The sequence below is a fragment of the Protobothrops mucrosquamatus genome, unplaced genomic scaffold (assembly GCF_001527695.2).
Source record: "Protobothrops mucrosquamatus isolate PMUCROS unplaced genomic scaffold, P.Mucros_1.0 scaffold5, whole genome shotgun sequence".
NCBI classification, from domain to species: Eukaryota; Metazoa; Chordata; class Lepidosauria; order Squamata; family Viperidae; genus Protobothrops; species Protobothrops mucrosquamatus.
Genome location: NW_015386392.1, coordinates 3,503,024 through 3,529,369, shown reverse-complemented (window position 1 = coordinate 3,529,369; position 26,346 = coordinate 3,503,024). Strand labels below are relative to the sequence as shown.

The window sequence follows — 26,346 nt, the reverse complement described above, 5'->3', positions numbered from 1 at the left end:
CCCCCTGCTGTCCGTCCTTTGGGATATGGTAAAGCCTGTTTACCGACAGGCCAGAGAAGAATTTTTGAAGGTCACAACCTCGTAAGTGGCGAAGACCTCCGTCCAACAAGGTGACCAATTAACAAGAAACTGTCAGGAAGTTTCTCCTTAGTTCTAGGTTGCTTCTCTCCTTGATTAGTTTCCACCCGTTGCTTCTTGTCCTGCCTTCAGGCCCCTTGGAAAATAGCTTGACTCCCTCTTCTTTATGGCAACCCCTGAGATATTGGAACATTGCTATCATGTCCCCCCTTGTCCTTCTCTTCATTAAACTAGACATACCCAATTCCAGCAGCCGTTCTTTATATGCTTTAGCCTCCAGGCCCCTAATCATATTTATATAGGGTCTCCTGCTTGAGCAGGAGGTTGGACTAGAACAGGGGTAGGCCACCTTGGCTCTTTTATGACTTGTGGACTGGCTCAGGAATTCTGGGAGTTGAAGCCCACAAGTCATAAAAGAGCCAAGGTGGCCTACAATGAACTTGCCAAGCCTTTTAAGAGGGGGAAGCTGGCCAGCAGTCATAAAAGAGCCAAGGTTGCCTACCCCTGGACTAGAAGATCTCCAAGACCCTTCCAAGTCTATTTTTTTGTAATTCTTTTCTTCTATCAGGTTTGAAAAAGAGTGGAATACAGCTACAAAAATGCAAAAGTAGATAAGCAAAATGTTTTGAGGAGAAAAACAGGTCTATTATGAGGAAAGGTTAGAATTTTGAGACCTTTCTAGCTTAGATTAAAAAAAACTAAGGGGGTGATGTGATCCAGGTTTATAAAACTGTAAATGGTATCAGGAAGAGGTTTTCTCCTCTCGGCATTAAGACCAGAGGTTGTCTAGTAAAACTGATTGGAAGGAAATTTGGAAGCGGGCAAATGAAATAATTCTTCCCATGTAATTTGTGCATAATTAACCTGTGAAATTTGAAATGTGATGATAGCCATTGTTTGAGCGCCTTTAACTGGAAACTGGATAAATTTGTGGAGGACAGATCTACTAAAGCTTGTGACTCAATGGCACCTCAATGCTGTAGGAATGAGAATGAAATCTCCTATTTCAGAAAATTCTAGACTATCTGATATATATATATTATATATATATATATATATATATATATATATATATATATATATATATATATATATATATATATATATATATATATATATATATATATATATATATATATACAGGATCCCAACACAATTCAATTAAAGCAACTCAAAAGTGGTGATATATATGCCCATGCTTAGCCAATGTCAAGCAGCTATAGCAGGACTACCACGCAGCTCAAAAATAGCTACCAACAATAACAAAGCTATTGATTTCCATCCGGAGAAATTACAAATTCGTCAGCATTAGTCATCTACTTGATGTCTTCCAGAAAAGTTGAGTTATAATTTCCATTTCTCTTCTAATGGCTAGACTCGCAACACTGAAGTTTTTTCTGAGGTAGCCAATTTAGTACTTTTAGAAGAGAATACTTAGTGCCTCCATCGAATTCCATCTCCCAAATATTTTTTTAGGGAATTCATGACACCCCTGTGTAATAAAAAAGAGACATACAGGTGGTCCTCAACTTACGACCACCATCAAGGCCAAATTGCAGTTGCTAAGCAATGCAGTCATTAAACAAATCATTGCATGACCAGATTCAATTTTTAAAATATTTTGAGTGTTAAGCAAATCTTGCAATTGTTAAGTGAATCACACATTTCTTAAGTGAATCCAGCTTTACAAATTGATTTTGCTTGTCAGAAGCCAGCTAGGAAGTTGCAAATTCAGGTTCACATAACCCCAAGACACTGCAACCATTGTAATTGCCAGCTGGTTGCCAAGTGCCCAAATAGCAATCACAAACTGTGGGGGTGGTATGTTGGTTATAACTTTGAGGACTTGTCGTAAGTCAGCTCCATCATAACTCCAAACCACCATTACGTAAATGGTGGTAACTCAAGGGCTACCAGTACATTCCTAGGCACAAGGCCACCAGAGGCACTTGAGCTGTAAAACAGTGGAACTGCCTGTTTCCTGAAGTTGTGGGTGCTTGGGCAGTCATTTCTCCAGGGTGGTGACAATGATGACTGATTGATTGATTGGTTGGTTGGTTGAATGATTGATATCCCACCTTTCCTATTTTTTATAAATATCTCAAGGTGGTGAGATATTCCTCCTACTTTTCACACAACAGCATCAATCTGAACTGTCTGATTACAAGTTCTCTAACCCTAACGATCTATGATCTTACGAATCTATTGATTGTGTTCCTTAGAATTGTGAGTGCAAGTTGAGGATACCTGTACTTTTTTGTAAGATTACATTGGCAGAATCTTATATATCAGTGATGGCGAACCTTTTAGAGACTGAGTGTCCAAAAAATACCGCCCCTGCTGCTCCGGCCCGCCCACTCCACCCCTGGCCCTGGCCCGCCCCACCTGCCAGGCCACCCATCGCCTCCATGGCCCAGATCACCCAGGCAGCTCTACAGTGCCACAGTGGCCACGCCCTCTGCTCGCGCCCCGCTGCAGCATCTGCACGTGATAGAGCATGAGGGCGGAGTCTTGTCCCTGCTGCCCAGCTGCCATGTGCTTGGCTGCGCTGCTCCACGCCCCCGGGCGACTCTCCTCTGGGGGGGCTGCTGGTGAGGAGGGGGCTGCAGGGGGAGAAGGGGCTGGGGCAATGGCGCGCATGCCCACAGAGAGGGCTCTGAGTGCCTCCTCTGGCACGCATGCCATAGGTTATATATATATATATCCCCTCATTTTTACAGCCAAAAATACTAGATGTGAGATGCTTGCCATGCCCCCATTACTTCTGCGGGCTCAGCTCTCAGCTGCCTCTTATCTGATTGTTGCCTAGTCTGCATCTCTTATTCCTGTCTCCCAAGATCCATTTCCATGTTACCCATTAGATCTCCGGACGTACAGATGGCTTCTACTCTACAACTATTTTGAAAACAAGGAAAGCAGCCAAGGTTGTTTGCAGGGAGCTGGAGGAAGGATCAAGAGAGTCAAGATGGTGGCCACAACCATGCAACCATTACCCCTTTTTTGTATGTAAAAGGAGGTGGGGTTTCAGTTGCATGATTGTGATTCCCCCCTTAATTTTTTTTCATTCTTCAGTGATGTCTCTGCTGCTGGGAAGAGTACTTGAAGTTCTACGTCCTCTGCATACTGACCAACCTTCCCTGCAAATTACCTGCTCTACTTCAGTTGCTTTACCCGTTACTCGCCCCAGCTCCTGCCCACCTAGTAGTTAGAAAGCATGGAAATGCAAGTAGATAAATAGGTACCCCTTTGGTGGGAAGGTAACCGTATTTTGTGTGTCTCAGCATATAGTCATGCTGGCCACGGAAGCATCTTCGGACAGTTGACATCAGGATGACATCAGGATGTTTAAAGTTCTTTTGTTGGTTGGCTTTTAAGGCAAGTCACAGTGTTGTTGCGCGTTTAGATAGACACCACACTTATTCCAATTTATTCTGAGAATTGTTGTTACAGGTTAGTCCTCGACATACAATAGTTCATTTAGAGACCATTCAAAGTTACAACAGCACTGAAAAAGTGACTCATGAGCATTTTTCACACTTAAGACCGTTGAAGCATCCCATGGTCATGTGATCAAAATTCAGACGCTTGGCATCTGACTTATATTTATGACGGTTGTAGTATCCCGGATCATAGGATCCCCTTTTTCAACTTTCTGACAAGCCAACTCAATGGGGAAGACAGATTTAACAACCATGTTACAGGTAGTCCTCGAGTTACGACCACACTTGAGCCCAAAATTTATGTTGCTAAGTGAAACATTGGTTAAGTGAGTTTGTCCCATTTTACGACTTTTCTTGCCACAGTTGTTAAATGAATCATTGCATTTGTTAAGTAGTTGTTAAGTGAATCCGGATTCTCCGTTGACTTTTTGTTTGTCAGCAGGTCGCGAAAGCTGATCATGTGGCCACAGGACCTTGCAACCGTCATAAATATTAGCCTGTCGTGTCTGAATTTTGATCATGTGATCGTGGGGATGCTGCAATGGTCATAAGTGTGAAAAATGGTCATAAGTCTCTTTTTTCAGTGCTGTTGTGACTTTGAATGGTCACTAAATGAACTCTTGTAAGTCGAGGACTACCTGTACTAACTTAACAACTGCAGTAATTCACTTAACAATTGTAGCAAGAAAGGTTGTGAAATGGGGCAACATTCACTTAACAACTGTCTCGCTTAGCAACAGAAATTTTGGGTTCAGTTGTGGTTGAGGGCTACTCGTATTGTTCTACGACTGCTAAGCTTGCCCTCCTCAGGTGGGAAAGCACCTTGGTGCTGTGACTGAGTAAACACAATGTGCACTACAAACAGTTCCAGGAAACAGACTAGCATGATTTTTTAAATCCTTCCTCCTTTGACCTAATCCACGGAAGTGGTTTCTGCCAGTATTCTTAGTTAAAGACCTCAGGTGGCTATAGAACACATTTCCATGATTTATAGCAAAAGCAGGTCTTCCCTTAATTACGGCCGTAGCTGGCTATTAGGAAACAGCACCACGAGATCTGTGTGTAGGTAGGTTGATTAGGTAGACCTGCAACTAAAGGCAGCACATTTTCTACAACCCTGCTGATTACAACATCTTATTGAGTGTGCTCAAGGGAAAAATCCTTCTGGCATTTGCAGGAGAAGCCAGTTCAAAAATACCAGGGCAAAAGGACATCTCCCAAGCAGAGGCAACCTCTTTGCTGAGCCCTTCACATTCACACCTTTCCCTATAGCCCCATTGCTAGGCAACTAAATTTGCCAGAGAGGATGGACCATGGCAACATGCTTAAATCCTCATTTGGCTGACAAAGAGGTCATAGTTGGCAGCCTCTTAACTTTGGATCCAGCTGGCTGGACTTCAATTCCCACAATTCCCAGCCAGCATGGGAACATATGGTGAGGACACTTGATTTAGGAAGGCTACCACCCAACAATTCGCCATCACCACAAGGATCAAGTGTCATTGGGAATGTCTCACAAGCCAACCATCTATGCAAAGATTGACAAACAGGCTATGCCACACAGAGATACATTTCCATCTGCTTCAGACCTGATGCAAATGTTCCCCACTTCCCATTAGCCAACCCTCTTTCTGCAAGCATGTTTCATCAGCCAAAATAATCTTGAAGTCCTGAGGTGTAACAGATGGCATATATACAGAATATCTCTCCCAACTTGACCTTCTGGGTGGTGGCCTATCTCTTCAAGCTTAGTTGCACCTAAGCTCTCTGCCCATTGCATTTAGGGCTGCCCACGAGACATCTGCCAAATCTCCACGCAGAGAGAAGGAGCAGAAATTCCTTCTGGGCCCAAAGGGAAGCAGCTGAGATGGAAGTCACACATTGTCCATCCACATTACATCAGAGGTGGCAGACTTCAAAATATGTACGAGAGGAAAGAGATGACAACCAAAGCTGGATGTCACATCCTCTCAGCTGGCCATTCCACCATGATGCCAGAGTCGGAAGAAGGCTCCCACGATCCTTGCAAAAAGCAGCTAAATATAACATCGTGAAACACTTTCCATCAAACAAAGAATCATCTACAGCAGTGGTTCTCAAGCTGTGGGTCGGGACCCCATTTGGGGTCGATCGACCATTTCATGGGGGTCACCAAGCAAGGCTGTCCGCCATTTTTTTTCTCCACCATTTTTTTTCTCCGCCATTTTTTCCCCCTTTTCCGGCGGGTGCCTTACCTCCCTTGAGCTGGGCCAGCTGGTGGTCGGCCTGCTCCGTCTCTGCCACTTGCCAGCTACGCCTCGGCCGGCGCAGGGGGTGGAACCACGCATGCGCGGCGCTCCCGGGCAGGGGAAGTCCTCGACTTACGACCGGTTTAGTCCTCGACTTACGACCGGTTGGTGTCGCGGCATTAAAAAGGTTGAGAACCACTGATCTACAGGTTCCAGGCAATTACTGCCAAAAATGTGTATACTTGGCAGAGAAGTTGATAAGCAGAATTTTTAGAAAAGGTGTATGATTTTTAACAGTTTAGAGAGGAATGAAATTTTCCAGCCCTCCATGTTTGCTTACCCTGTTTCCAAAGTAAATGTTGTAATACAGCTGGTCCTCAATTTATGACTGGTCTTATGATCAACCTCTCGCCCCCCCCCCCCCAAAAGTACTTAAAACCTGGTTCTGATGATCACCCCCCCCTAGTCATGTGACTGCATTTTGGATGCTCAGCAACTGGCTCATATTTATGGCTCTTTGCAGCATGCTCTGGTCACATGACCAATGACTCTTTTTTTTTTAAACCAAAAAAACATTTATTTCCAGTTGTTGGCAAAAACTGCCCATAGCAAGCAATGGGTTCTCTTAATGGTACAAAAAAGGTTGTAAAATTGGGTCGGTCATGTGGGTGACCTGCTTTACAACTATCATGATTTACAGCCTAATAGGCAAGCTCTATTATAGTTGTAAATCAAGGACTACCTGTCAATTGTTTTTACATACCTCTTTAACTATCCATGCATTCATGCATTTATCTTGCTGTCTTCTTCACCAGATCCCTCTAAAAGAGGTTTATTAATCTTTACAGGGCCTCGTAACTGAAAAAAGTCAAATTTGAAAAACAGCCTTTCTTGATTTATAGCTTAGATTCTTATCAGTGATTCCCCGATCCTTATCTCTAAACATTTATTATTTTTACTCTTTTGTTTTTGTTTTCCTTGCTAAAAAGTTCCAAATCTCTGAAAAATTATTTGCTAGCAAAAGGAGGAGAAAGAAACAGAATCGTGCTGAATAGAAACTTAGAAAATGTGGTGGCGTGATTGCTGAAAATTGGCAATAGGAGTTCCTAACGTTATTAAACATTAATGAAATAGAAACTTGCTCAGTTTTAGTCTCTAGTTTACACAGGAATCCCAGACTGAGTAACCAACATTTAATGACCAACCTGAAAAAAATTAGCAATGTTTTCCTGAGTTTTAGCATGATTGCATTAAACTCCTTCCAACCAATAGTTTTGTAGAACAGATAGGTAGTTCTTGCCTCTACTCTTTGAAAAACTTCTGTGATTTTATAATTAAATAAAGAAAAAAACCTAGTTTTGTTTCAAGTGCTCATTGCTCCTTTTGGAAACTTTAGAAATGAGATTTCCCATTTAGTTCAAAACTTGAGATAAATGACAAGAACAAGGAATGTTTTGTTCTGAAATGGCCAAGAACATTTTGCCCGATTATGCTACTTTGTTTTCCCATAAAATTTGGAGAAGCTTCTTCTGACCTGGAAAATCTACACAATTAGATATTGGGGGAAGAGATTGAATGAGGCTTTTGAAAAGAAAAAAGTTAATATAGAACGGAAGTCTCCAATTCTCATCCGTGCATTCCAGCTGCCATCTTGACTTTTTTTGTTGTTGTCCAATTTCTGGTCAGAACCTTAACATTTCCAATAATCATATTGTCACCATCAGTTAAAAAAAGACTCAATCAATAGGGGAATCTTCCTGAGTGTATTCCCCTCATCTCAGGACCAAGTGGTTAGTCCTTCAATTTGCTGCTTGAAAGAGCACTGTTATATCCATGCTTGCTGTATTCCATTGTATTTTGTGGAGAACCAATTTCTCAAATATCACGAAGCCTGTCTGCAGTCCTGCTTGATTCAGATCTTCAATGGAATCTCATGCATCAAGGACAAGAAAACCCAAACCAAGCACTTTGGTAAAGAAGGGGAAGCAATTTAGAGATGCCATGAAAATCTATTTCCTCACTCATCCTTTACCAGCCATGAAGCACATTCATCTTCAATTTGCTATTTTTACTGAAACGTTCACAATTTCCCTAAAAATATAGTCATGCTTGCATATTAGTCTCTAACTTGGAAGCCCCGTTCTTCTACTTTTATCTGCATAGTACCTGCACTCTACCAACAGGCCATATGGATTTATCAGTCTGTAAATGTGAGTAACAACACCTGCCAGACAGATTAATTAGGTTGGCAAACTCTCCTTGGTGATATTCCCACATTTCACAGAAATCTCCCCAAAACTTTTTAGACCTGTGTTTTATTTCCGTATATTGTTGTGAACCACCAAGAGTCACTTAGGAGACGGGCAGGGTAGAAATTTAGTAAACGTTGAGTGAGTGGGTGAGTGAGTGAGTGAATGAATGAATATAACAATGAGAACAATCAATGGTAAGGCTTACCTCTGGAAGCTGTGGAAACTCCATCACTGGAGTTTTTCAGAAGAGACTGGACAGCTATTTTGTTCGGAATGGTACAGAATCTGTTACAGCAGAGCTTTCTAAATTTTTAAAGAATTTGGTGAGATAAGCCAACAATTCTTGCAGCTCTTGAGTGCCCTCTAAAGATCGAGGATTGTGGATTTTCAGTGAAATTCTTGGCAAGAGGGAAAGCCAAATCTCAAAATTACTCTAGATTAGACTGGAATCCCAGAAACCTCCAGCCATCTTGCCAACTTTGGCATTATTCACTGGGAATTTAGGGAGCTGGGATCCCAACACTGGAGGATATCAGTGTTTTGGAAGTATTTATCTCCTGGAAAACTAGCATTTCAGAATTAATCAAATCCATAGCATGCTAATTTTCAGAAAGAGTGGAAGCATTTTATATAGAAAATTTCAGTAAGTATTTTTCTGATGTGAAGCTTGGTAAACTTGAATATGTTACATTGCAGAACAAATCAATTACTCTCTGTTGTCTTTTTTGTTCCTCTGATATTTTTTAAGTAACAGGAGCCCTTTAAAAAAAATCAAGAATATACTTATATTGCTGCTATACATTTCTGGAGTTTAATTATAAAGCATATATGCAAATGCAACGTAGCCCTAGCAACCTTTTTTATTTTAAATAAAGTGTTGAGTTTTAAATAATCAAACCAGACTGCTGAATACGTCAAGATGAGATGGATTAAAGGTTTCTTAAATTCTACGGGTATAATCCTTTTCCTTCCTTCCTTCTAGTCTGAAATGCCAGTTTCAACAACCACTTTTAAATTCTCCATTTGTTTTCTAAAAGAAAAAAGAAAAAGATAACCATGGAGTCTCCACTTAAGTTCAATGCAGGATGTCCCCGATTTTCAACCATTTTTAGTGACTGTTGAAAGTTTCAACAGCACTCAAAAAAGTGACTTATGACTGGTTCTAACATTTATGACTATTGCAGCCTCCCCCCTGGTCACGTGATCAAGATTCGGATGCTTGGCAACAGGCATGTACTTATGACAGTTGCAGCGTCCCAGGGTCACGTAATCACCATTTGTGACCTCCCCAGCCAACTTCCAACAGGCAAAGTCAGTGGGAAACACCAGATTCATTTAACACTTTCAGTGATTTGCTTAACAACTGTGGCAAAAAGGTCATAAAATGAGGTGCAATTCAACAACTGCCTTGTTTAACAATGAAAATTTTGGGCTCAATGGTGGACCTACATCAAGGACTAACTATACCTTGATTGCTATATTGTACTGGTCTTTTCTGTAACAAAACTACCAATCCCCCCCCTTTTTTTTGTGAGGATTGGTCAAATGCCCAATCCTGCTGCCAAATCATTAAAATTGGTCTACAACTCATGCTGTGGCCATGAACAACCCCATTAGAGTCTAGAAACATTTCCTTTAGAATATTTGCCTCTCTAACACAAAAGCTATACATTAAAATTGAGGCTCCAGCTGTGATTTAGAGAATCACTGGAACAGATGTAAACATTTTCTTTCCCCTTTAAAAAAATAGTCTTTCCTTTTCATTTTTGCAGCTTAAAAAGCAATTTGTGATGGAAACTGTGGTGTAAAGGTGGAACAACAAAAGGAAAACAGCAAAACATAACTTTGTGTAAACACACACCTGCACAGAAAAAACTAAGGCAGGGTCTCATACGTGAGCCTATAATTTTTTTGGGGGGTGGGGGTGGGGGAGAACAGAAGTCAGAATAGAAATCCTGGGAAAATCTTTATTTCAAAACACTTTACTCAAAATCACAAAATAACACTCTCAGGACATCAACATCTGTCAAATAAACAAGTTGCATATGGGGGAAAAAATAAAAGCAATGTGTTAAAACAGGATGTTAGTTGGCCAATCTAAAGATGAGGTCCCTGTGATGGTAGTAAGAATTGCTTAGTCTGAAGAATCAAGAGAGATTTAAATTCAGGATAGTAATACCATTAATATATTATAATAATATATTACTACAAACAAAAAGCAATCAGTTTCCTTTAAAAAAATAATAGCTGGCAAAAATAAAAAATTGAGCTGGCCTAGTAGAGAAGTAAAGATACTCAAATGGCTGGATTCATACACCAAGATATTATATGGGTCATTTGGTTTTACTTTAGTAAGTTGCCTGACCAAGAGATTGTAAATCCAGTCACTGATGTTTTTGTAATTACATCACAGTTAACAAACCATAGCGGTATATGTGAGCTCAATGTGAGATATTATTGTAAGACATTTAAACAGAGTGTGTGTGGTTTATGCTGTATACCCAGATTTTAAATCAGAATTGCAGATTTAATCAAATTCCCATGAAGAAAGCAGTTGAATGGGGAGTGGGGAGGAAGAAGAAAGAAAATAATAGATATTATTCTTAAAAATATCGAATTAAAATCAGTGATATAATCTTAACAGGAAAGAATAAAACAGTTCTAAAGCAAATATATTAGAAAAGCATTGAACAGATAGCAATGAAAAAAAAACCTGCTTATATTCCCAGTAGGTTTTTTTTCTAGCGTTTCATGAAAGAATTCCCATAAATTTGAATATTTGATAGCTAACTTAGGAAAGTACCATTACCAACCTCCAGCACAGAGAAATGTTTCAATTTTATACAGCAAATTCTATATTTTTATCACAGGAGCAGAGCCAAAGAGAATGGTTATGAAAGCTTCCTTAATAGCTACATCTCTGAAAATACAACACCAAACTTTTTAAGTTCAACCAACTTTTCTTTCTCTAACTTCTGCTGTTTTTTTTCCAGCTAATTCTTCTTTCTTCTTGTTATAAACCTTTAAGAGATACTCATCCGGTTCAATTCCTTTTTCACGTAACTCAGACATGATTTTCGCTAGCCTTTCTGGAGTCCTTGCATTCTGTAGTTTCCGAGTTGTGATATACAAAGTAAACTCTTCCAAGGTCATTAGCTTACAAGTATCAACCTCGCAAATATTTCTAACATCTTCAGATTTATTCACTTCTGGAAAGAAAATAAGGCCAGACATCTTCTCCAGATCTTCAATGCCAACTTGGAATTCCCGGAGCTGATGGTCAAATCCAATAGGACGGTTGGGTATCACAAAGGCTCCAAGTAGCAAAGGATCTTGAAGAACTTCACTCTGCCTGGCGAGAATGACTTTGTAGAGATGAGACGGTACAGCCACCTCGTCTTTCCCAATTACCTATCAGCAGAAGGGAGAGATTATATCACTCAAAATTCACCTGTTTGTGCAGATTCCGATTCATCCAGGTCCTGGTTGTCTCAAAGGTGCTTTTCCAAAAAGCAACTGGGCTTCCTTGTTTTTTTTTTCTCCTTTGAAGATATTTTGCTTCTCACTTAAGAAGCTTCTTCCGTTCTAACTGACTGGTGGGGGAATGGAAGGATTTATATTCTTTGTAGTCATCTGGTCATTAGCACTCTCCCTGAGAGTCGTTGAGGCCACTTGAGGATTTACCTGTATCCTCAGGGTCAGCTGAATCAGAGTGCAAATGGGTGTGGAATTTTCTTGGGGCGGCTGAAAGGACTGCATTGTAATTAGGAGTTAGGTGGTTCCTTTGCCCTCTGTTGAGAGCAAGTTGTTCAGTTTTAATACAGATGGCTTCTTTGGCCCCTCTTTCAAACCTGTGGTCCTCTCTGTCCAGAATGTGGACTTTGCTGACTTCAAAAGAGTCACCCTTGCCTTGCAGATTCAGCAGCCCATCTGCATCCCAACCATCAGTTAGAACTGAAGAAGCTTCTTGGAGGAGAAGCAAAACCTTTTTCAAAGGAAAAAAAAACCAAGAAACACCAGTTGCCTTTTGAAAAAACACCTTGGAGATTCAAATTCATCTTAAATTAGGGCAATTAGATCTCATTTGGATGAACATGGAACTGTTAAGCCAACAATAAGAGGAGTTATTGAATATACACAAGCCAATAATTGACAATTATTAAAAGCCACACAAAAGAGAGAGAGAGAGAGAGAGGACATTACAATAGGTCTGACTGTAAACCGCAAGAATAAAGCAACACACTAGTGTGTGCTGGCTGATATGTGGAAAATTCTTAAATTCTTTATCCTTTTTCCTTTGGGGTGTGTGTGGAGAACATTAGTAAAGAAGGCTTGGTGGTCCCATTGAAATTCTCAAAGTAACATCTGTGCATTTTATCTTTTTAAAGGCTAAACCCACTGAGCTCTGTAGAGATATACTGTAGGCTTTTCCCGCTTTGTTCTTTATTACAAGAGAGTTTGGAAAATGTGACATTCAGAACATAGATCTGAAGCAAAAAGCAGGTAGTTTCTGCATGTACAAAGCTTCACCATCCCTGGGGAGGCTAGGAAGGAAATGGAAGAGAGAGAGCGTGTCCATGGGCAAACTGTGCGAGACTTAACAATCCACAATCCCCTAGAACAGGGGTAGGCCACCTTGGCTCTTTTATGACTCGTGGACTTCAACTCCCAGAATTCCTGAGCCAGCATGGCTCAGCTTGGAAACCTCTCCCTTTCCCCTCAGCATGGCTGGCTCAGGAATTCTGGGAGAACTTCAGGTGCTCAGTATTTTCTCGGTTCCACCGGATGGAGACCGGATCCGGATCCGGAGAAATACTGAGCACCTGAAGTTGAGGGTCTTTTCCTGAGCCAGCATGGCTCAGCTTGGAAACCTCTCCCTTTCCCCTCAGCATGGCTGGCTCAGGAATTCTGGGAGTTGAAGTCCACGAGTCACAAAAGAGCCAAGGTTGCCTACCCCTGCCCTAGAACGACGGTGGGGAACTATGGTCCTTTTATAACTCGTGGACTTCAACTCCCAGAATTCCTGAGTCAGCATGGCTCAGCTTAGAAACCTCTTCTTTCCCCTCAGCGTGGCTGGCTCAGGAATTCTGGGAACTGAAGTCCACGAGTCACAAAAGAGCCAAGGTGGCCTGCCCCTGCCCTAGAATGACAGTGGGGAACTATGGCCCTTTTATGACTCGTGGACTTCAACTCCCAGAATTCCTGAGCCAGCATGGCTCAGCTTGGAAACCTCTTCTTTCCCCTCCACGAGTCATAAAAGGGCCATAGTTCCCCACCCCTGCCCTAGAACATCTGGACTGAAGGAATGGTGCCTATGGAATCACTGCTTTTCAATTCTGAGCAATAATATTCCTTTGTGATTTACGGGTGGTAGCAGCATCTTGCCTGGAAGTAGAATCTAACTATTAACCTCCTGACAAACATAGCAACTAAAATCTTATTTTCGCCATGTGAACTGCACTCTAACAGACCTTTTACGATTATAAGGCATGCATTCTTCAGAGAAGTAATGTGCATTGTTCCACATGATTGCTCAGCTCAAGGAAGCTGGGGGGGAAAATATCAGCATGTTAATAAGCTATGTCTGTATAGATTTAAAAGGATTATCTTCATCCTGAAATATACCATGAGGAAATCCTGAAGCTTTGTATGTGTGATGCTTCAGCGCCACCCAGCGGGTGTTTTAGCCAACCTTCATAACTGAAGCATCTATCTCCTTTATTTAAACCCAACAGTTCTCTCTCTCACTGTCATTTAGGACAGACAGCTATGCCCTTCTATGGAGAGAACAGAAAATATTAGAAGATAAAGCCAACACAGTTCTAGGCTGCATTAACAAAGGGATAAAATTAAAATCATGTGAAGTATTAATACCGCTTTATAATGCCTTGGTAAGACTAGCCTTGGAATATTGCATCCATCTCCACAATACAAAAAAAGATGTGAGACTTTGGAAAGGATGCAGAGAAAAGCAGCAAAGATGATTAGGGGCCTAGAGTGGAACGACCTACCTCCAGAGGTTGTGGGTGCTCCAACACTGGAGCTTTTCAAGAAGGAATTGGACAACCATTTGTCTGAAATGGTATAGAGTTTCCTGCCTGAGCAGGGGGTTGGACTAGAAGACCTCCAAGGTCCCTTCCAACTCTCTTCTGTTTTTGTCTGATTTGTGAACACCTATTGTATCCACACATATGAAATGATAAAGAAATCATTATTAATAGCAGTAACAGTGAAACATATAAGCTACAGAACCTTCATTTCTTCCCAGCTTAATAGTAACTTGCTATGGTTAAAAGCCAGTACATATTAAACAAAATATAGAATTTTATGGTGCAATTGCTTGATATCTTATGCTGCAGTACACTTATATATTCACGTTTCTCCTCTTCTGAATGCCATTCTTGTAGTCAAGGCTCAATCTCCCTATTTAACTGAAATTAATATGTATCAACCTAGAGTTATGTTGTGTGGGTGTGTTATTATTTTGGAATTCTAATTCATCCGAACTTATGTTGCTTGTGCTCACTTCCCCCATGTTTGGCAGATCTGAACCTCACGTTTGAACCTTATTCAAAGATTTTTTACTGTTGCTGTTGCCTATTGGGGGACATAAAAGACTTTTTTTATTCCTATCTTCTAAACAGAGATAACCAGGAATATTAGGTTATAATAAGCCCCCACAGGGCTCGCATCAGAATTATAAAATTAGTAATAACAGAAGAAAGGATATTGGCTGGCAGCAGATAAGGGGAGGAAAATGGAGTTTAGGGCTGTGATATGTTCAAAAAACCTGCAGTGAAACAATCACATTCTTTCTTTAATATCACCTGGTGTGGCTCAGCAACCCTAGATATTTCATCTTTTGGGTATGTTGTGTTAAAAGGAAGTCTGCATGAACTGTTCTGCTTAACCAGAAGACAGAGATGACTTTAATGTGCTGTTCCCATACAAAGTAAAACTATATGAATCCAACCATCGCTGCTGAGCACCTGAGAACATGCCACGGTATGAAAGCCTTAGGAAATAATCCAGTCCTGAGACAGGAAGGCAAAGAGGGCATACAGGTAGTTCTCAACTTACGACCATAAGGGAGACAGTTGTTAAGTACGGTACATTTTGCTCCATTTTACCAGTGATTTGTGCCTGATTTTACGACTTTCTTTTGGCATAGTTGTTAAGTAAAATCACTGCACCTGTTAAGTGAACCAAGCAGTCATTATGTGAGTCAGGCTTCTCCCATTGACTTCCCTTGTGGAAAGCTGGCTGGGAGGGTTGCAAACGGGAATCACTCGACCCCAGGACACTGCAACTGTCCTAAATACATGTCAGATGCCAAGTGCCCGAATTATGGTCAAAAGACTGTGGGGATGCTGCAGTAGTCATAAGTGCAAGGATACTTACACTCAGGCCAGAAAAATCAACAGACTAAGTGAAACTTGGCTTAATGCCAGTAACTGTGAAAGGGATCTCGGAGTCCTAATGGACAATCACTTAAATATGAGCCAGCTGTGTGCTGCAGCTGCCAAAAAGGCCAACCCAGTGCTAGGCTGTCTTAACAAAATCAAGATCACGTGAAGCTTTAGTACCGCTTCATAAAGCCTTAGTAAGGCCACACTTGGAGTACTGCATCCTGTTCTGATCACAATATAGAAAAGATGTTGAGATTCTGGAAAGAGTGCAGAGAAGAGCAACAAGAATGATCAGGGGGCTGGAGGCTAAAACATATGAAGAATGGTTGCTGGAATTGGGTATGTCTAGTCTAATGGAAAGAAGGATGAGGGGTGACATGATAGCTGTGTTCCAATATCTCAGGGGCTGCCCCAAAGAAGAGGGAGTCAAGCTATTCTCCAAAGCACCTGAAGGCAGGACAAGAAGCAACGGATGGAAACTAATCAAACAGAGAAGCAACCTAGAACTAAGGAGGAATTTCCTGACACTTAAAACAATTGATCAGTGAAACAACCTGCCTCCAGAAGTTGTGAATGCTCCAATGGAGATATTTAAGAAGAGACCAGACAGCCATTTGTCTGAAATGGTCTAGGCCTAGGCCTAGGGCCTCCTGCTTGAGCAGAGGGTTGGACTAGAAGACCTCCAAAGTCCCCTCCAACTCTGTTATTCTATGTTCTATGTACTCTTTTCAGTGTTGTTGTAGCTTCAAATAATCAGTAAACAAATGGTCAGAAGTCAAGGACTACCTGTACTTAAGGAAGATTATTGTTTGATTATTGGGATATATTTTGGCAATAGCACATTTCTGTTTGAAGAATAATTTCAATAAAGACACGCATGGCATATTCATGCTGCATAGCTGTAATTAGAGTGCAAACTTTACATGCCACACAACGCCAAGAAACTCTACAGTACAACTCTCTGAGAGCTTCTTCAATTCTACGATACTAATCAGTATTGTACTTTGGTATAAGCTGTTAATATATTCCAAATGGAATCAGAAAAACATTGCTTGATTTCAAGCCTGCCCCATTTACTGCAATGGAATTTATATGTCCCAGTTTTCTTTGTGCCATCATTACAATTTAGCTTATGACTGATGAAAAATGAAATAATCTCCAGTAGATTAATCATCGCTCTTTCAATCTCTTTCTCTCTCTTGTTTAACAATTAATGCAAATGTCTTACATAATAACAAAACTTTGCTTTTTCTAAATGTTAAATGCAATTTTAAAATACAATAAAACATTCTTTTTATTGTAAGGAAAGGCATTTTTTAAAATGTTTCACGTCTCCTTTTATTGTAGAACAATGCTGCAAAAGCGAAGGATTCTGACTGAGCCGGCACACTAGGAGATCTATAATTCTAGATAGGCATCTCATTCTAAACTAAATGATATTGGAAGGAAAGAAATAAAAAGAAACTGACAGTCCCACACTCTGCGTGGCGGATATCCTCTTAATGAACGTCTGTTTTTAAGATGGAAATACGCTGTTAAAAAGTTTGGATGAAGCGGACCTGAAAATAAATACCCTTTTGAACATTACTGATGGTTTTTTTGTCTTTATTTGAAAGTAAAAATAGGATTGTATGAGTGAGCAGATACAAGTACTCCTCGACTTACAACTATTTGTTTAGTGACTTTTCGAACGGCACTAAAAAAAGTGACTTAGGACCGCTTTTCACACTTAAGACCATTGCAGCATCCCCATGGTCATGTGATCAAAATTCAGATACTTGGCAACCGGTTCATATTTATGATGGTTGCCGTGTCCCGGGATCATGTGATCAATCACATTTGTCATATGTCGAGGACTAACTGTAATCAGAAGATCAGTGATTAGCACAGTTAAAAATCTTGAACATTCAATCAGCATTCTTACCCTTCCTAGCTCTGATTTAACCCCTAAGCACCACTTGCCAGAAAACTGAATGTCTTTCTTTTCCAACTATTTATTACTTATTACTTTTCTTAGGGTGTCTTGGAATCTAGACTTGATCAAATGATGGTACACTTATCAAACCTTGTTCTTAAAGCCAGCTTAATGAAAGAAATTCATTCAAAAACATACAATATCCTAATGGGATATTTGAGGAAGCTTTTTTTAGTGTACAAGTAAATGTATATTTATTGCCTTTGGTGCATATATTTTTCTACCCTATATTTTCTTGAGTATAATGACAGTAATTGGGACCAAAATTTTCATCGCTAAGCAATACTAACAGAAAGTACTGTATGTGTGTGTGTGTGTGTGTGTGTGAGAGAGAGAGAGAGAGAGAGAGAGAGAGAGGGAGGGAGGGAAGGAGGGAGGGAGGGAGAGAGAGAGGGAGGGAGAGAGAGAGAGGGAGAGGGAGGGAGGGAGGGAGAGAGAGAGAGGGAGAGGGAGGGAGGGAGAAAGAGAGAGCGAGAGAGAGAGAGAGAGAAGAGTACATAATTTGCATTCTATCAGTTAAATTAACATTCTGATTTACCAAATACATGTTGAAATAACACTTATTTTTTCACATTTTAAAACTGTTACTAGGCAACTCTGAAAGTATTTGATCAGTAAGAAAAATCCTTAAACAAGTTGCATGATTATTTATTGCAGTGTAAAAATTCAAAGAGTTGGTGGGGAAGGTTAGTGGAACAATACCGTCATTTTTTTTCTAGGGTAGAAAATAATATACACATTATTAAACTTTTAATTTAATTTATTATAAGAAGGCAAGATTTGTTTTCGAAAAAGAAGGAAAACCAAACGGATTTTTTTTTCCACCTTGTCCCCAATGAGCAGCCTGAAACGTGACAGTGCAGTGGTGTTTTCAGCATTTCGGAATCCATGTGCACAATGTCATATAACTCTTTTTTCTATAAAGGGGAATGTTCGTAACTCGGGGCTGAAACGAGGGGGTCCGTGATGCTCTCTGAGCTTGCAGGCGTTTCTCTGCCCAAACTACCATAAGCAGAGTGTTAGAATTTTGAGCACTTGTTTTGCTGCCATCTAGTGGCTGTTTTGTGGCCATGGTTTTCCCAGTTGCAATGGATGGCTGTGAAAGTTGGACCATAAGAAAGGCTGAGCAACAAAGAATGGAGGCCTTTGAACTATGGTGCTGGAGAAGACTCCTGCGAGTCCCCTGGACTGCAAGGCGATCCAACCGGTCAGTCCTAGAGGAGATCAACCCTGACTGCTCTTTAGAAGGCCAGATCCTGACGTTGAAACTCAAGTGCTTTGGCCACCTAATGAGAAGGAAAGTCTCACTGGAGAAGGGCCTAATGCTGGGAAAGATCGAGGGCAACAGAAGAAGGGGACGACAGAGAATGAGGTGGCTGGATGGAGTCACAGAAGCAGGAGGCGTGAGCTTCAATGGACTCCAGAAGATGGTAGAGGACAGGAAGGCCTGGAGGAACATTGTCCATGGGGTCGTGATGGATCGGACACGACTTCGCAACTAACAACAACAAGTGGCTGTTTGCAATTTGCAGGCCAGCTATGGCAGCCCTAACTAAATAAGAAATATCTTAGTTTGGGTCATGAAATGTCTGCAACAAAACAACCAAGCTCAGAGAGCACCAAAGACCCCTCAACAATTTTCGTGTTGCACCAAAGAATGTACTGAAGAAATTAATAGTAGTCAACACCTGAAAACAGACATTGCTTGCTGTATTGCAAGAAATGAAATATGAATTTATCAAGATCTTACAGACACTAATAAATACAATGCCACCAGAGTTAACAAAATTAGTGGTAATCCTTGGGTTTTTGTCACCCTGACCTATGCCTTGGGTATGGCAATTACTTAAGACTTCTGCAGGTCAACAGAAATAAAATCCCATCAACGAAATTCAAAGAGAATCCACAAATATTCTCTTTGTAACCCAGTGATCTTTTCGCTTCCAAAACTGCTTCTTGGTGTGAAGATCAAGAATAAATGAACAAATATACTCCGCCTTATTCTTAAACGGTGTTACTCAACTATAACTGAGGCCTCACCAAATCATGCTACAGATAGTCCTCGACTTACAATGTTTAATAACCGTTAGAAGTTATAATGGTACTGAAAAAAAAATCAAATTATGACCGTAAGTGTGAAATTTATGACCACTACAACATCCCCATGTGATCAAAATTCAGGTGCTTGGCAACTGGAATGTATTAATGATGGTTGCCGCATCCAGGAGTCCTATGGATCACCAGTGGTGATCTCCCCAGGTGATGTCTGACAAGCAAAGTCAATGGGGGAATTCGCTTAATGACATAATAAATCACTTAACAACGGCAGAGATCCATTTAACAGCCATGGCAAAAAAGGTTGTAAAATAGGGCACGACTCACTTAACAACTGCCTTGCTTAGCAACAAAAATAGGCAATTGTAATCATAAGTTGAGATACCAATAATGTCTATAAAGATAATAAATCAAGCCAGGGAGAGTCGAAAGTAAGATACGATGGCAATATCAACCGAGCTTACTTACAAATGAACTACTGTAATCCATTTTAAAAAGTACTGATGCTAGGAGCCATTAAAACATTTAGTTATATCATAATACTACTACCAATTAATTATATATGGCACAGACACTTATTGATTTAATTCCAGCCAAAGGCAATGGATTCTACTATCAAACTGAGCTACAAACATTTCTGATATATCCTGACCGAAATTAATTTAGCCACAAATTTAAAACCAAAGAAAAGGAAAGCTATTGATTAAGTCCATTTAGTTGCAACAGTCTTCTGATACAATCTGGAATCACAGTGCTCTTGTTTTACATTCAGTTTAAGGCTTCTTTTGACTCCAAAGTACTATTGTACTTTACCTGAACTGATGATACTTGAGCAGTGACACTTATCATGAAATTATTTCTACGGATAATGTCATTCCAAGTGTTTTGACTCCTACGGCCTGGCATCCTTGATCTATCTTAAAAGGGTCTTTTCAAGAAAGGGAATTAATAGCAGAGCTGCGTGGAGCCCTCTCAATCACTTGGTTCCTTTGTGTTCAGCTAGAATAAGTAGGGTTAGGATACTTTATTGATTTTTGTCTCGTAGGAGAAGCCTATTCAGCTTTTCTAACTGAAAATCCACTATTAAAGAGTTTTTTCAGTGTTTTGAGTCACTATTAAGTAAAATATTCTTTCTTTAATGTGTTTAGGGTCAACAGTAGGTGAAATCTTGATTTCCAGAGCTTTGAACCCCGTTTCACACATTGTCAGAAATTATGAAAACACGGAAACTATGCGAAACCAATTAAAACACCCAGTTCTTCCGAAAAGGGTAATAAATATTTTTCACAGCACTTTATAAAACAGCAACAAATCTTTGTTCACTTTCTTCATTATTAAGAGGTCATTATTCTTTAAAAAAAATTACGAGAAAACATTAACATATGCTTAGAATGCATTAAACTCTTACATTCGGCCTTATTGCTTTGTGTGTCCTTTTTCAGATTTCTGTTTTAAAATACTTATGTTACTCTTTGAAAAGATGTGCGCAACTGCGTTTTTTGTCTTAAACTGTAGAAGCAGCCCTGATATGTATTTGCTTTCCAACAGCAATATCATTTGAAAAGAAATTATAACTATAAAGTTCATTTACTCAGTACAGTTATATATTTTGATGGCCAGCCACTTGTAATGTTTACTTTAATGCTCACTGTTCTGTCTGTCAGATTTATAACCCAAATCATAATGCAGGCATGCACAGCCGTCTATGCAGCACTCCCTTTTTCAATTTATCCACTAATAATAACTGTAGAACTGGACTAAGAGAGAGTATTTGGCTCAAAGTCCTTCAGCCAGTTTCCACGGTCAAGCATGCATTTGAAACTGCATCTTTTTCATAGTGATCCATTATCTTACGCTCCCACAGAGTGGGTCTCCTCGGGGTGCCGTCAGCCAGACAGTGCCGGCTGGCGACCCCAAGGGGTAGGGCCTTCTCTGTGGGAGCTCCCACCCTCTGGAACGAACTGCCCCCAGAGATCAGGGTGATCCCTGATCTCCCTTCCTTCCGCTGCGCCCTCAAGACGTGGTTGTTCCAGCTCGCGGGACTGGCCTAAGGGATTTTAAAGGGGTTTTAATTACAAATTGGACGTATTTAAATATTTCTTTTTAATCGATTTTTAATTAGATGTATAACATGTTAGCATTTTATCTATTGTCAGCCGCCCTGAGTCCGCAAGGAGAAGGGCGGGATATAAATGTAATTAAATAAATAAAATAAATAAATAAAATCTTAATCAATACATTTGCTAGTGAATGACTGTGGAGATTCCCAGTCATCCAGGTCTTGGCTCAAAGGTGCTTTTTTTTTTTTTACTTCAAAAGGCAACTGGGCTGTTTTTTCTTTGAGGAAGAAGAAATTTCGCTTCTCATCCAAGAAGCTTCATTAGTTCTGATGACTAGGGAAGGAAGTTTTCTTCTCCCATCAGAACTGACGAAGCTTCTTGGGTGACCTCTTCTTCCTCCCCCTCCTGGAAAAAAAACAGCCCAGTTGCCTTTTGGAGGGGAAAAAAAAAAAGCTCCTTTGAGACTGCAGCTGAATCTATCACAACTGTTATCCTGATTGAGTGAAAAATTCATTGTTTTTGACAAAGCGGCTGAGGAAAAGCTTCAGAGATTGAGTGTATTGTCAGGGAGGACAACAGAAGGGCAGAGCCAAACTGATTGTGCATTTTGCAGCCAACAAAACTCTTAAGGAACCGTAATTTCTGCATTTATTAAACGAAAGGGGTGTGCTGCTATGAGCACGGCTGCTGTATATAAATAACGAGCCAGTCAACAAACTATAAAAGTATCTCTGTAACTAGCCAATCAGTTTGTGGGGAAAATGCCCAACTCTGAAGCATTTCCAGTTCATTTGATCACAGTATCCCCCTGGCCACCTACCACAGAAACATAGAAAGTCAGGGCTGGGATCACCCACTACAATTCCCTGCAGAAATCCTTCATAAAATCAAAGATGGAGAGATGGAGAAGAAGTGTGGGAAGTAACTGAATGTGTGTGTGTATGTGCATGTGTATAAGATATATACATATATATATAAATTATTCTATGATACTTAAGAGTTTATGGCTTACAGCCTAAAATGATATCATTTATTAAAACAGAACTGTATTTCATTCACTAAACATACTTTTTTTTATCCCTTAATCCATCCTGAGATTTTTTTCGACAATTTGTCGCAACTTCATCAAACACATGAAAATCCCTTAAACAAGATGAGTTTGTTGAAATGTAAAATAAATATGAAGAAAAGCTCAAATCCCAGCAAGTGCTGCGATGAAGCTCAAAATTATGCATTTAATCTGAGTTTGATCTGAGTGAAGCAGAGGAAGAAAAATTTATTGGAAAAAAAGCTTTTTTAGAAGCAAAGGTTTTGTCATAGGACAAACGGGCTCTCTGCTGAACAGCATCCCCAGACTAGATGCTGTCATTTTTATTTACTCTGTAAAAAAATGAAACAGTGTGTTTTGCCTTGCGATGACATGAATTTTTCCTATGGGCATTATTTTACTATTCCACACATAAGAGTATAATTTATATTCTGCAAGTGTGCCCTCAAATTCAAAGTGTGGTCATCACTCAATCTGTGCAACAGACAACTGGTTTGGGATAAACCAAATTCAGCTGAAGCAAACATTAGCCAAAAGGCAGAAAACTGTTGTGTCCTCTGGCTACAACTGGAACTTTGAGAATATTTATGTATTTATTTATATCCCGCTTTTATTATTTTTACAAATAGCTCAAGGGGGGCGAGCATTTCTTATTCACACTTATTCTCCTATTTTCCCCACAACAATCCTGCAAAGTAGCTTGGAATGAGAGAGAGTGAAAATGAGTAATCCAAAGTCACCCAGTTGGTGTCCATGCCAAAGGTGGGACTAGAACTCACAGTCTCCTGGCGATTGGCTCAAAGTCACACCGCTGGCTTTCATGCCTGAGGTGGGACTACAACTCACCATCTCCTGGTGAATGGCCCAAAATCACATAGCTGGTTTTCATGCTATAGGTGGGACTAGAACTCACCATTTCCTGGTGATTGGCTCAAAATCATCCAGCGGTTTTTTTATGCTTACGGCAGGACTAGAATACCCAGTTGCCCAGTTTCTAGTCTGTTTCCTTAACCTTTGGACCAAACTGGCTCTCATTTATATATATATATTGGACAGAGACCTAGTAACTATCACATATTGTCACTTATTGCCACTTAGTTTTACTTCAGTAATTTAAGCAGGGGGTGTCATTACTATTTCTTGCATATAGTCCCCTATATATATGCACACTATAGTAAAGACAACACAGCAAAGTACTCTTCAACTGCCCAGGCACTTCTATTTCTGAAACACATGCGAGAACTCAAGACTGCATTCATTACAAATCCACACAAAGAAAGTGAAATAAAAAGAGTCCAGAATGCATCCTAACCTGGTAGATAACTTTCTTCTTCCCGTCTTCATCCAACTGAGGTAACATCAAGGGTCCTGAAACAATCCAGACATCTTCAAATCTTTCAGTCAGGTCCCGACAATACATCTCCACTCTGTAAATAGGTCAAACAGACCAGGTAAACCGATAGCCTGGTTCCTTTAATAAAGGATCTCAGCTCACCCTCTATAGTAGCCGTGTCCAACCTTGGCAACTCTGAGAACTGTGGACTTTGACTCCCAGAATTCCCTAACTAGCCAGCCATGCTGGCTGGGGAATTCTGGGAGTCCACAGGTCTTAAATTTGCCAAGGTTGGACATCCCTACTGTATTGCAAAATGCCATTATTTGTATTAGGCTGGAGCTGCACCAACTAGGTTTTGTTTCACAGAACAGATAATGAATTTCCCAAGATAATAACTCTATTTACTTCTATTTTTCTACTTTATCATTATTTCAAGGTGAACTGCACATTGTGAGAAGCAAAAGAAAATGATCTTTTTAGTGATTTTTAAACACTTCTAGAAGTGCAACTTTAAAACTGCAACTTCCTCACCAGGGAAGAGGGGGGAAATGTTGGGGCGTGCTCTGCTCTGATACAAAAAAATCAGATTTCTGCCTGGAGAATCAGTTCTGAAGGGTTTTTTTTCCTCACCATCATTTTCCAATGGACAAATATCTTGGGGGAAAACAAGTTAATTTATTCAAACTCATATCCATTGTTTTACATCCATTCTTTTCCTTGGGGAAGTTATTAGTGGTGATATTTTAGTGACATTCAGCTCTGCCTTTGAAGAACTTGTCACCTTAGTTGCATTTAAGAGCCATGGTGGCGCAGTGGTTAGAATGCAGTATTGCAGGCTAATTCTGCCCACTGCCAGCAATTCAATCCTGATGGGGCTCAAGGTTGACTCAGCCTTCCATCCTTCCGAGGTCAGTAAAATGAGGACCCAGATTGTTGGGGGGCAATAGCCTGACTCTGTAAACCGCTTAGAGAGGGCTGTAAAGCACTGTGAAGCGGTATATAAGTCCAAGTGCTATTGCTATTGAATTTGCATTTGGCTGATAGGGAGGAAACTAGGGAGGGAGGGAGGGAGATGGTCTGATAAGTAATACAATGAATGAATGAATGAATGAATGAATGAATGAATGAATGAATGAATGAATGAATGAATGCTTGGCTTGCATCTTGCTGAGGGAATAGAGGTAACAACATCGCTTTATAGGTGGCAAACAGAGGACTAACTGCTCATCAGTAGCTATCAAATTAACAAAAATTATTATCAATAAAGGAGAATATTTGTAACTCAGGATTGAAATGAGGGGTCCTTGATGCTCTCTGAGCTTGGTTGTTTTCTTGCAGAAGTCTCATGACCCAAACTAGGTAACAGAACCAGTGCTAGTGATGATGATATTATCTACTTTGGGTAATCAAACATCTGCAGAACATCCAGGCTGAGAGAGCACCAAGGACCCCTCAAAAATTATTATCATAATGTGTGTCCCCCAAGGTGCTCTCTTTCAAAAAGCAGCTGGACCTTCTTGTTTTGCTAGAAGAAATTTCGCTTCGCATCCAAAAAGCTTCTTCTGGAAGCTTCTTGGATGAGAAGCGAGACATCTTCTAGCAAAACAAGAAGGTCCAGTTGCCTTTTGAAAGAGAGCAGCTTTGGGACAACCATGACCTGGACGATTGAGAAAATCTCCATAGACAATTTCCCTTGCTCAAAACAAACTAATTCTGTCTCTCAGAATTTTGTTGTTGTTGTTAATTGCGAAGTCGTGTCCGACCCATCGCGACCCCATGGACAATGTTCCTCCAGGCTTTCCTGTCCTCTACCATCTTCTGGAGTCCATTTAAGCTCACGCCTCCTGCTTCAGTGACTCCATCCAGCCACCTCATTCTCTGTCGTCCCCTTCTTCTCTTGCCCTCAATCTTTCCCAGCATTAGGCTCTTCTCCAGGGAGTCCTTCCTTCTCATTAGGTGGCCAAAGCACTTGAGTTTCAACGTCAGGATCTGGCCTTCTAAAGAGCAGTCAGGGTTGATCTCCTCTAGGACTGACCGGTTTGATCGCCTTGCAGTCCAGGGGACTCGCAGGAGTCTTCTCCAGCACCATAGTTCAAAGGCCTCAATTCTTTGGCGCTCAGCCTTTCTTATGGTCCAACTTTCACATCCATACATTGCAACTGGGAAAACCATGGCCTTGACTCTACGCACTTTTGTTGGCAGGGTGATGTCTCTGCTTTTTAGTATGCTGTCTAGATTTGCCATAGCTTTCCTCCCCAGGAGCGTGTTTTAATTTCTTGGCTGCAGTCCCCATCTGAGGTGATCTTGGAGCCCAGGAAAATAAAATCTGTCACTACCTCCATTTCTTCCCCATCTATTTGCCAGGAATTGAGAGGGCCGGATGCCATGATTTTGGTTTTCTTAATGTTGAGTTTCAAGCCAACTTTTGCACTCTCCTTCTTCACCCGCATCAAGAGGCTCTTTAG

General features: G+C 40.6%; 1 protein-coding gene across 1 annotated transcript in view; it reads right to left on the bottom strand.

Annotated features, from left to right (window-relative positions):
- Nucleotides 1-10,589: 10,589 nt before the first annotated feature.
- The window catches only part of EXOG (exo/endonuclease G), a 29,684-nt gene continuing 13,927 nt past the window's right edge, over nt 10,590-26,346 (bottom strand). Inside the window, exons 6-7 of the mRNA XM_029282954.1 lie at nt 23,858-23,972; nt 10,590-11,409 (exon numbers count right to left, since the gene is read on the bottom strand). Coding sequence (XP_029138787.1) covers nt 10,948-11,409; nt 23,858-23,972 — 577 coding nt within the window. The 3' untranslated portion in view covers nt 10,590-10,947. The remainder of the gene's footprint in view (nt 11,410-23,857; nt 23,973-26,346) is intronic.